Source organism: Lycium ferocissimum, chromosome 6 (assembly GCF_029784015.1).
Source record: "Lycium ferocissimum isolate CSIRO_LF1 chromosome 6, AGI_CSIRO_Lferr_CH_V1, whole genome shotgun sequence".
Lineage (NCBI taxonomy): Eukaryota > Viridiplantae > Streptophyta > Magnoliopsida > Solanales > Solanaceae > Lycium > Lycium ferocissimum.
In genome coordinates, this window is record NC_081347.1 from 25384083 (window position 1) to 25396421 (window position 12339).

General features: G+C 35.9%; 1 protein-coding gene across 1 annotated transcript; it reads right to left on the bottom strand.

The window, feature by feature from the left end:
* Positions 1-9837: 9837 nt before the first annotated feature.
* LOC132061233 (secreted RxLR effector protein 161-like) lies at positions 9838-10985 on the bottom strand. Its single transcript, XM_059454084.1, has 2 exons — positions 10452-10985; positions 9838-9915 (listed from the first exon to the last, which is right to left on the bottom strand). The coding sequence occupies exons 1-2, from the start codon at positions 10983-10985 to the stop codon at positions 9838-9840; spliced, it is 612 nt and encodes a 203-aa protein (XP_059310067.1).
* Positions 10986-12339: the final 1354 nt, after the last annotated feature.

A 12339-nucleotide genomic window follows, 5' to 3' on the forward strand; every position in this document is an offset into this window, starting at 1 on the left:
AGCATGCTACATTATCTTTCCGTCATGAGGAAATTAATTAATTTTCCAACTGAAACGATACTGTTGGAGGGTTGAATTAAGTTGAATGATTTTACAGTGACAAAATAGGAACTTTACTCCATAATTAGGTTAAGCTGAATGATCATTTTAAAAAAACCGATTATACTAGCCACTGCTAGAGCATATGTATATGGGGCGGCGCGCGGACCTCACCCATTGACATTAATATCTTGATATTTACACCGGCAACTAGTTGCTTTGGAACATTTAGGGCCTGTTTGGAAAGCCACCCAGATAATTGGAATTGGGTGTAATTGGATGTAATTATACGGTTTGGCCTATTTGTTTGATCAGGTAATTACACAGTTAGGTGGGAATTGGGTGTAATTGAGAGGGTGTAATTACACTCTCCAATTCTCAAGGAGGGAGGGGGTGGGAGGGGGGGGGGGCGAGGGGTGGGGTGTAATTACACCCCGTAATTACAGGGTTACTTTTTAGTTTATTTCTTTTTAATTTTATTTTTATTTCTTTTCTTTTTTAATTTATTTTTATTTCGATTATTTAATTTCTTTTCTTTTCTAATTTATTTTTTATTTCTATTATTTAATTTTTTTTTTATTGTTACTTCTTAATTATTTTTTTTAAATATATTTTTCTTTTTATAGTATTTATATTTCATTTCTTTTCTTCTCATTCTCAACCTTTACTTCTTGTGGTTCCATGTAATTGCTCGTATTTTTTTCAGCTTTTTTATTTTATTCATTTAGCATAATCGTGTTAATATTCTAATATTTGAAATTACATCTCTTAATATTAGAAAGAATGAGTCATTAACAAACTTGGCATATAATGAGTGAAGTTATTAAAATAGAATTTTATTGTGAATGAGGTTATAGAGTTGTATTTTCCTTTTCTTTTGAATTATAAGAGTATTTACTTATGTTACGTTGAAACTTACTTATGTAACGTTGGAATTTGACATAAGAGTATTATGTTAAATTTTTTTCTTTTGGATTTTGAATTTAGGTTATATTTTCGATTTTAAAAATATTTGCTTTAGTACTATTGACTTGTTATTTCACATTCTTTTTTGTTTATTTTTCACTTACGGTGATAGAATTATTGTCAAACATTTGAATAATGTTATGGCATTATATTTATAAATATTCTTTTTTTTTTTTGTCAAATATCCAATCCCATGATGTTCTCACAAAAAAGGTATGCTTTTAAGTTTTATAATCAATTAAAATATTATTAATTTGAAATGATATATCAATTATTTTTTACAATATTAGTTACAAATATATGATTATTAATTAACTTATTTTCAAGAAACAATGTATTATTAAATAAATAATTTAATATCATTTATATGCACATATTTTTTAAATATTAATTTTAAATTTTTTATAATTAAATTTTATTTTTAAATTAAACTAACTGTGTAATTACATATGTACAACCAAACAGCACGCTTGTAATTACACCGTAATTACATTGGTTATTACAATACTGTGTAATTACTAGGCTGTGTAATTACTAGGGTAGTAATTACACCAATTCCAATTACCAGGTGGCTTTCCAAACAGGCTTTTAAAGCGAACATCAAACTGATTTCGAGGTTTTCAACAACGTGGAATATAATTTGAATGAAAAAGGATGGTGTTTCCAGAATTTTATCATAGAGCTTAAAATGCTATTGAGCCGCGTAAGTAGAAAGTTAGATTTAAGCATTTAATCACTTCTGTTCTGTGAGTTATTGTGCCGAACATAAAATCAAACCACATGCTTTTCACACTACCCTTTCCCTGTCAACACATACATATGTAAAATAAAATGTGACGACTCAATAATAAGCTCTGCTCAAATAAGATGTTCTTGCATTGTATTATGGCTTAACAACAAAAGTATTTACAATAAAAAATTAATGTTCCTTATCCAAAACTACTAGTGCAGTAACATTTCAGCGTTTTTGTTCAACTATAGTTCTTATTTCTGTTAAGAAATGATAATTCCACCCAGGAATGATTTTCATGTTAAATAGCAAGAACAAGAGAATAACAACGACACCAAATCTTTTAGCGGGATAAAAATAAAATACACGAGAGGAGCAACACAGTACCACTATAATGAGAAATATTATAACTTGGTAGTCTCAAAAAACTATACCACACTGAAGAAAATAACACTCTTTATTTTAGACACCTCACTATTACACTTAGTCACACACTATTTTTCTTCACAAAACTATTTTCTATCACTATCTGTGAACTGCTCTCAAACTCTCTCTGTACAACTCTCCTTGTTTTGGTGTGTGTTAAAATGAAACTGAAGGCTGCTATTTATAGAATGGTTACCATAGCCTTGTGCCAATCACATTGCAAGTTTTGGCAACTTGCAATTTCAAATTATTTTATCTTTCTCTGACCCCTACAATGTCTCAACACAAGTTGAGATATCAAATCTTGTTATCACATGCAACTTGTTTTGCCATTAAATTTCTTTTTCCTTTATTTTCTTTAGTAGGGACCCCACAAATCTCCCCCTTAATTTTGATTTCTCTTCTTCACTCTCATACATGATCTCAATAAACTTAAGAGACTTTGTAAAGGTATTCGCGACTTGATCGTGAGATTTCACATACTTGAGTTCTACTCCTTCTTGGCAATCCATTCTCGGATGAAGTGATACCTTGTGTGTCACGACACAATTTCACAAAGTCGCGCCGGCACCTACCTATCCCACCTCGGTAGGCGAACCGTTAACCCAACATTCACAAACACAAAATAAATAGCAGAAAATATTAAAGTAATATAAGTCTGACATAGAAATATATAAATAATGTGGAAGTACATCAAAAACCACCCTAGCATCTGGTCTGGTCATACAAGAGCATCTAGCTAAAATCTATAAGCCTGGAAGTAATAATAATATATCAATAGTCCCAATATGTCTCAAAATATCAAAGTAAAACATAAGAAAAGAAGAGTCTCTAGGTAGCAAAACGTCCACGCACTCACCCCAACAAGACTCGAATCAGCAACCTCGAACTCTCAGTCACGAGGGGTAGACGTCGACCCCACCTGATACTCTGCATTCATAAAAGAATACAACAAGTATAGGTCAGTACAAACAACACGTACTGGTAGGTATCATAGGCCGACTAAGATTAGCTAACATATATCAAGGCAATAAAGTAAGATAAATAGGTAAATCAAATAGGTATAAGTCAACACAAGCCAGTAATCAAGTACAAATCATCACCTATGTTATAGCATCTAAACCCAACCGTGCCAAGTCTTAGTACATTCAATCCGAATCCGTATATCACAAATATATCACAAGAATATCATAATAGAAGCCAAGGTACAATGCAATGCAATAATGTATGAAGTGTGAATGCAATGCATATGCACCGTACACAGGTACTCCAATGATGGAACATCACATCTCGGCAGCAAAACTCATGAGGGACCCGCGAAGTCCATATACCCTCATGATTTCGACAAAGACATCGGCAATCGCTAACAGCACTCATAGCTTGATTCCGAGATAAACATCGGATATCGGTCCTCACGTCACTCTCATCCAACTGAGCCCAGCTCATAATAGTGTTTTCTTATATATCATCAATGTATCAACAGTATATCATGAAGGATGAGAATGCGTGTAATGTATGATTTCAATGTCAATGATCAAGTCAATATCAACAGTACCATATCAACTATATCAATAAAAAAGGCTACACAATAAGCTGTAATAGAATCACTATCCTCGTCTCAAACAACATCAAGTAAGGTGCTACAATATCATCATCAAGATATATCACTAGTGACCAATTTCTACTATCTCCACGTGGCATCGAACCAACAATAAATAGAACAAGATATGTCACAATATAACGGGGTAGCTAGCCCCAAATCACACAAGAAGGACCAAACTAAGACAATATCCAACCCAAATTCATACCCGAACGTTTACATGCATTCTCCAAGAATATCGTTTAAATATATGCTTCGCTAATTGAAGTCTCACCATAGAGTAAACCGTAAAAAGTCTCCACAATAACACTTTAGTCTTTCCTTTCCTTTGAGCCTCTAGATAATGGAAGTCTAATCATATCCGAAATATGTAATTAGAATCAAGGAGAACATCAATCAAACCTTATTTCTATTCAAGACACAAATCCCTAACCTATGGAATGGGGTTTATGAACGAAATATGAAATTAGGAATCTAAAGGTTTCAACATGTAATTAAGATTTAGGTGATCAATTCCCATCAATTACTGTCACGACCCGAACCCATGGACTGTGACGAGTGCCTGACCACTACGGATCAAGCACCCCTAAACTCGTTCTTACTCTATACTAAGTAACTTGGTGGCCCATTTCAACTGATATTCAATCGACACCATTTGCTATAACATTTATACGGTAAAATTTACCTCAGAATCTCATAAATCATGCATGTGAATATACATATATATAGGCATATGAACAAAGATGGTGACGTAGATTGACTCGGTCAATATTTACATTGTACCCCCAAAAGTGAGAAACAACCAAAGCCGCATGACATTGTTACACCTCAAAAAATTTCATGTCGTCGTATGGTAGATAGACTATCGCATGGCGAGAAGTATATGATGTTTCTACAAGTAATAAAGGTTACTTAACGGTTCTAATTAAGACTCTAAAGACGTTTGAAGCAAGAGAAGAAAGTTCGTTGAAGAATGTTAGGTATAAGTTGTGTTTCGAAAGGGGTTGCAAGTACTGAGCTAAAGTTGATCTAATGATGTCTTGAGGAAAAGTTATAATGCTCATTAATTTGTTAATGAAGTGCTAAACAAGTTCTAAGAAGGCTCCATAAGGATTGAAGATCAAACGAAATGACGGAAATAATTTCAGAAAAGTGTAGTTATACGACCACTTATATGGTCCGTATAACTTTATACGGTCCGTATAACCCAACAGAAAAGATGTTTTCCCTGATGATGAAATACAAACACTTATACGGACTGTATAATGTTATACGAAACGTATAAGGGTCCGTATAAGTCCTGACGGGCTGAATAATTTCCAAGTATAAATACATCTTCCCACTTCCAATTTTTCATTCTTCCCACTTCTCCACTTCTCTCAAGACCTCTAGAAGGTTATACATATTTCATTAACATAAATCCAAGACAACTCAAGGATTGATATGCAAGGGAGTTCTCTAGGGTTGTTAGAAGTCAAGAATCTTTTGAAGTTGAAGTTAGGGTTTTCTTCAAGTGAAGCATTTCTATCCAAAACCCATTCCTACACAATCAAATGTGAGTTTTATGATCATTTCATGTTATTTAGAATATTGAAGGGTTGAAAGACTTAGATTATGGAAGGAGGTAGAATATGGAGCTCAAATGTGAAATAATGGTGTTCTTGAATAATAGTTGACATGAACCATAATTCTTGAGGTGTTATGAGTATAATCTTGTTATAAATGATATTAAGGATATTAGAGAAGGATTATATGAGGATGAATGTGGTGTTGTATTATGGCCATGGTTATGGATGACCTTGAGAGGGAATCTTGAGAATTGAATAATGATTAACTTAACGAAGCTTATTGATTATGATATTGTGGATGTGTTGTTGATGTTTGGGAGTTGTTATATCATATGGAGGAAGTTGTAGAAACAAAGGAAATGCTGCCCAATTTTTGTTAACTTTAGCTTAAGCTTAAGTATATTTCCGATTATCTAATCCTAGTACGAATTCTCTTGAATGTAGAATCGTGAACATCGGAGGAAAGCGTTTAATTGATAAAGTTAGAGAGACATCAAGGTATGTAAGGCTAGTACCTTCTTTCTCCTAAGGCATGATCCTTGCAATATGACTTCCTTATCTTTCCATGACTCTTTTATATTTCGGAAACTATGAGTCTATGATTAATAAGAGCTTCTCATGAAATAAAGACAAGAGATGCGTTATGAATATGACAATAGTGATGATGAGCTTAAGCCTAGAAATTCCAAAGCCTATGATGTGATATTCGTATGAAGCTAACGATTCCTTGATATTATTCATTGTTTCTAGACTCACCTTATAATGCTAGTTCCTTCAAGGTGAGACATGATGATCATGACCACTCCATAATGAAATCGGGGGCTCTCGACCTTACGTCACCCGGATAGAGTTGTAGTATGTAATTGAGTTCTAATGCATGCTCTATGATAAGTATATGATGATTATATTACACCGTGCCTAGATGGCTGGGCATGACACCGCGAAGGCGGGCGGCTTATGATTACACCGAGCCTAGAGGTCCGGGCATGACACTGCAAAGGCGGGCAGCTTATGATTACACCGTGCCTAGAGGGCCGGGCATGACACCACTAGTGGGTGGCGTATGATAGTTACCCGGACGCAAGTTAACGATGATGGTATATTTGATATGTATAACATGTGTTTTCTCTTAAAAGCTAAGCAGGTTATATCTTAGCCTCATGTTTCATTGTTTCTTTATTATGTTAGTATTATTCATGACTTGCATACTCAGTACATTTTTCATACTGACGCCCTTTTCTTTGGACGCTGTGTTCATGCGCACAGGTAGACAGGGAGACGGTGCAAACCCGCAGGAGCTTATCTTACCAGCGGATTCATAGGAGCACTCCACTACTCCGGAGGTGCTACTTATGGTCATATTATTTTGTGTATATATTTGGGTATGACGGGGTCCTGTCCCATCCTTATGTCACAGTACTCTAGTAGAGGCTCGTAGATACGGATGCGTGGGTAGTTGATGTCTTACAGATACATCAATGTATATTCTTGTATATCATTTTTGCAGCTATGAGGGCTTATGTATATTTATGTAGTGCTTTGGAGATTATATGTGTCCAAGACGAGTGTGATGACTAGCGTAATGAGTGGTGCTCAGTAATCTGCTTGGGGTACCCGTCATGGCCCCCTAGTGGGGTCGTGACAGGCATCCACACTATACATAACTATCTACAGACCTCTATGGAATACAGACTGTAGAAAGGACAGGACAAGGCCCTGCCATACCTATATGTGTACATATCAAAATAGCATACTAAAGGGTTGTAGCTCCAGTCCATGGAGCTTGCTGGCTGGAACTAGAAAGAGGTCCTACTGGTCTGGCTCACTCGGCTGGCTATCTGAACCTGCGGGCATGAATGCAACGTCCACAAAAAGGGACGTCAGTACGAATAATGTACTAAGTATGTAAGGTATGAATAATAACATAGTAAGAAATATGGAACATAATATGAGATGAAGAGATAACCTGTACGTCTGAATGCCTCTTAAGGCAGATACCATGCATAGTTAGCTTTTTACAAAATCTTTCTCATAGATATGCATCATAGTAGTACTGCGGAACGTGCAGCCCGATCCATATATATATATATATATATATATATATATATATATATATATATATATATATATATATATATATATATATATATATATATATATATATATATATATATATATATAATACCGTGGAATGTGCAGCCCGATCCATTTAGCCATATATCTCGCGTCCAGGATGATATCATAATATACCAACTGATCAGGTGGTTATGCGTATATAATGCCTCACATTTCTCATAGCCCCATATATATATATATATACACATACATATATATATAAAATAGTATAAGTAGCATGCATGAGAGCCCAAAGAAAGCTATAACTCTATCAGAGTGACGTAAGGTCGGTAACCTTTGATTATATTATGGAATATTCATCATCGCTACAGCTCACCTTGAAGGAACGAATAACATGAGATGAGATCAACAATAATGAATAAGGTCGAGAAATCATGAAATAACTCAACATTCTCATATCATTATTGAAATCATTACTTGAGACTTTTAAACATAAAATCATCATCGTAATCATCATAGAAACATTCTCATCCTTCACATCATGAGAAGCTTTAAGAATCATAAACTTCTAGCTTTTGAAAACAAGGAGGTTATGGAAACATTTATGGAATCAAAACATAGGAATCATGCCTTTGAAAGAAAGGGACGAGCCTTAACATACCTGAAAATTCACGCCTCAGCCTATTTCGATCTATTTCCGGTCTTGCAATCTACATATAAGACCATTCATGCGATAATTAGGTCCATTGTCATATACTTATCCTAAGCCTCCAAATAAATCTTTCTAGAATCTGCCGAAATTTCGGCAGCATCTCCTCTGTTTATATGCCTAGCCCAAAGTCGTAATTCATCAACCAACAACAATAACATCAATACCAACATTAACAACATCAATTTTAACATCAACATGTGCCATAAAACAGCCCACACGCTGTTTTTCAACTTCCAAAACTAACCAACTTACTGTACAATTATTTGACGACTTTGCCTCTGAGAATAAACCGGTATTAACGTGAATAGAAAGAGATTCATACCTTATTCTTGTTAAAACAACAATATCTCCGATATCCACTTGAATCCACGCTAAAATCCACCGCACAACAATACTAGAATCATGATTATGCGCTACCCGAGCCTCGACTAATCAAAATCACTCCAATTCCTCACTTTTTTTTTTAAACATAAATGCCCCTATATGTTTGCTGAGCTTAGAGAGATATTGTTTCATGAAAAAAGGGGGGGGGGGGTCTTGACCCTTATATAGGGTATTGAAGTCGGTGGAAACTGACTTAATCACTGACCTTCGCGAACGCAATGGTCTAGAATATTTATGGCCATCTGGAACGCGAGCCCTTATTGCGAACGCGTAGGGCAAGTCTGCCCAGTTTAAACAGATTTTTGTTCTTCACCCGTTCGACCTCCACTCCTTCCGATACTTCTCATACATGATCTTAAACCCTCATAACCATAAGATAGGCGCATATCACTCTAGATCACAATTAAAACAACTAACACCTAATGAACCTCAACATCCAAAATGACGAGGTGTAACATCCGATGGCGCGAGCGCGCAGACCATTTTCCTGGCCTGCCAGCCTGACTTATAACGTCCATATCTCCTTACCCCGATGTCATATCGAGGAGCAATTTGTTGCGTTGGAGGATAAATTTCATGAACTTCGCCCTGGGCTTTTGCCTTGCCTTAAAATTTGTCATATTCTAGAAAATGTTCTTTCTCCAAGTCAGACCCACGAACATAGTTTTCGCAATTCACTTGCTTTCCAATTCTCTCATGGCTTACTACATGAAATAAATCTTTATGATCATAGCATAAACGCATGCAATCATGCCTATCCTTGGGAGTGACTCTAAGGTCCACACTTGGGGCGACCAACATTTACGAATTTCAACGTACAGAACTACGGGGTGTAACAATTACTAGCTAGAGGAACCAACAAATAACTTAAATTCAGATTCTTGGCAAACCCCTAAATTTAGGTATAAACCCTAACTCCAAATCTATAATTTAGCCACTAATTAGGAAGAAATCATGCAATAATAGGTTTTAATCATCAATTCCATGCTTAATGAAGCTAACCCAATCAATAAATTAAGATTTAGAGGCCTAGAAAGAAGAACTCATTGAACCCTCTTTTAATTTTTAGTCTCCTAGTGAACTAGCATGATAATGGAATCCTAAGATGATTAAGGAAAATGGAATAGCAAAGAAAATAGAAGAACTTATCACAAAGAGTTTATCCCAAGAATCACCTTGAAAAGCTCTCAATAACTCTAAAATCGGAATAATAAAGAATGAGGGACTTAGGGATTTTGATACTCATTTAATGAAATAATCTGCCTGATACCGATTCTGTGAAAACGGGACCGCTGCGATGGCCCCTCTTTGACGACCACTCAGACCGCCACGACGGTCAGCCAACATTTGCACTTGGCGACTGTTGCGGCAAGTCCACCGCTATAGCAGTGCTGCTGCTATGGTAATAGTGCCGCTACAGGGGGAACCAGAACCAGAAATTCCCAAAATCACAACCTCAATCTGAAATTTTGATTATCACCCGAGGCCATCTTCTCACATACCACATATGTAGAAATACATAAAAATACGCTACGAATGCACTCGTGGCCTTGGAATTCCTATCGAGGGTCTCGTAGATCGAGTCAACCCCCAATACCTCAAAACTAACTTCCCAAACCAAGTCTCAAAATGCATCCGAGTGCATAGGGAACCGAACCAAATATTCGCACAAGTTCTAAAAGACCATCCGAACCTGTCGGAATAGACGGATTTCCAAAAAAGATCCGTTTACCCAAAAGTCAACTTTGAGTCAACTCCTTTTCGCTTGAAGTCCAGATTTCCCAAAAAGTAGCTTGAATCATATCCAAACACCTCAGAAGCATGTAAACGGTCCCCTCAGGTCAAAAGTGAGCTAAATAAGCTCGGGGAAGGGTCAAGGTGCCGAAAAGACTATAACGACCAATCGGGTTGTTATATTGTGTCTATGTGCTTGCTTCGATCATGACACACCAGATTCTTAGCAAGTGCTTGCACCAATTTGTTGTCAACGCAAATCATCGTGGCTTCAATTTGTGGCAAATTGAGCTCCTTCAGCAGTCTTCTTAACCAAATAGCATGACATGTACATGGTGTCGTTGCCACGTATTTAGCCTCACATGTCGAGAGAGTAACAATGGATTGTTCCTTTGAACACCAAGAAATAACACAATCACTCAAGAAAAACACAAAACTAGTTATGCTTTTTCTATCATCAATATATCCCGCATGATCACTATCACAAAATCCCACGAGGTTAAAGTCATTAGAAGAAGTATAAAACAGTCTAAGGTCTATCGTACCTTTTAGGTAACGAAGAATTCTTCCAGCGACCTTCAAGTGAGTGAAGCTAGGAGCTTCCATAAAGCAACTTACTACTCCAACTGTGAAGAGTATATCTGGCCTCGTACAAGTCAAGTACCTCAGGTTTCCCACGAGGCTTTTCAATAAAGTGGAGTCCACTTTTTCTCTATCATCAAACTTTGACAATTTTGTTCCACTCTCCATTGGGGTGTTCACGGCATTGCAATCGAACATGTTGAATGTTACACCTCAAAAAATTTCATGTCGTCGTATGGTAGATAGACTAATGCAGGGTAAGAAGTATATGATGTTTCTACAAGTAAGAAGTAGTACTTAACGGTTCTAATTAAGATTTCAAAGACATTTGAGGCAAGAGAAGAAAGTTCATTGAAGAATGTAAGGTATAAGTCGTGTTTTGGAAGGATTTTCCGAAGTACAGAACTAATGTTGACTTAATGATGTCTTAAAGAAGAGTTATGATGCCCCTTAGATTGTTAATGAAGTGTTAAACAAGTGCTAAGAAGTTTCCATAAGGATTGGAGATCAAACGAAACAACGAGAACAAGTTCGGTGAAAAGGTGGATTATACGACCATTTAAACAGTCCATATAATATTACATGGTCCGTATAATGATCCGTAAAACTGTCACAGTGAGGGGTGATCACTGGAAGTATTATACGGTCACTTATACGGATCGTATAAAATTATATAGACCGTATAAGGTACCGTATAATGGTTACGAAAAGGATGTTTGTTGGTGTAATTTCACGGTCACTTATGCGGACCGTATAAGTTTATACGGACCGTATAAGTGTCCGTATAATCCATGACGGGTCAGATTTTCCCAATTTTAAATATAAGACCCCAAGTTATTATTTTCATTTCTCATTTCCTCCATTTCTCTCAAACCTTCTAGAATATTCCACAACTTACTTTACATGAATTCAAGGGAAATCAAAGATCACATACCAAAAACTAGTAGAATCGAGTGCAAGAATGTTAACTAGGGTTGCTAGAAGTCAAGAATCTCTTTGGAGTTGAAGTTAGGGTTTTCTCCAAGTGAAGTATTTTCATCCAAAACCCATTCCTACACAATGAAAGGTAAGTTATTAAAAGTATTAAATGGTTGAAAGACTTGGATTATGGAAGAAAGTAGAAAATGGGTTACAAATATGAGAGTAGTGGTATTCTTGAATAGTAGTTTGATATGAATCATGATTCTTGAGATGTTATGAGTATGATCTTATTATAAATGGTATTAAGAATATTGGAGAAGCATTATGTGAGGATGAAGGTGGTGTTGTATTATGGCTATGGTTATGAATGACTTTGAGAGGGAATCTTGATAATTGAATAATGACTAACTAACGAAGTTCATTGATTATGATATTGTGGGTGTGTTGTTGATGTTTGGGAGTTGTTATATTATATGGAGAAAGTTATAGAAACAAAAGAGATGTTGTGCAACTTTCATTAGCTTTAGCTTAAGCTTAAGCATGTTTCCGGTTATCTAACCTTAGTACAAACTTTCTTGAATGTAGAACCGCAAACATTGGA

What these genes read in the sequence shown, in the direction of transcription:
- LOC132061233 (XM_059454084.1), bottom strand. Translation starts at nt 10,985, where the DNA reads ATGGAGAGTGGAACAAAATTGTCAAAGTTTGATGATAGAGAAAAAGTG. An exon ending in AAGCACTTGCTAAGAATCTG is followed by an intron (nt 9,916 to 10,451) that starts GTGTGTCATGAT and finishes TTCCCCCTGTAG; the next exon opens with CGGCACTATTACCATAGCAG.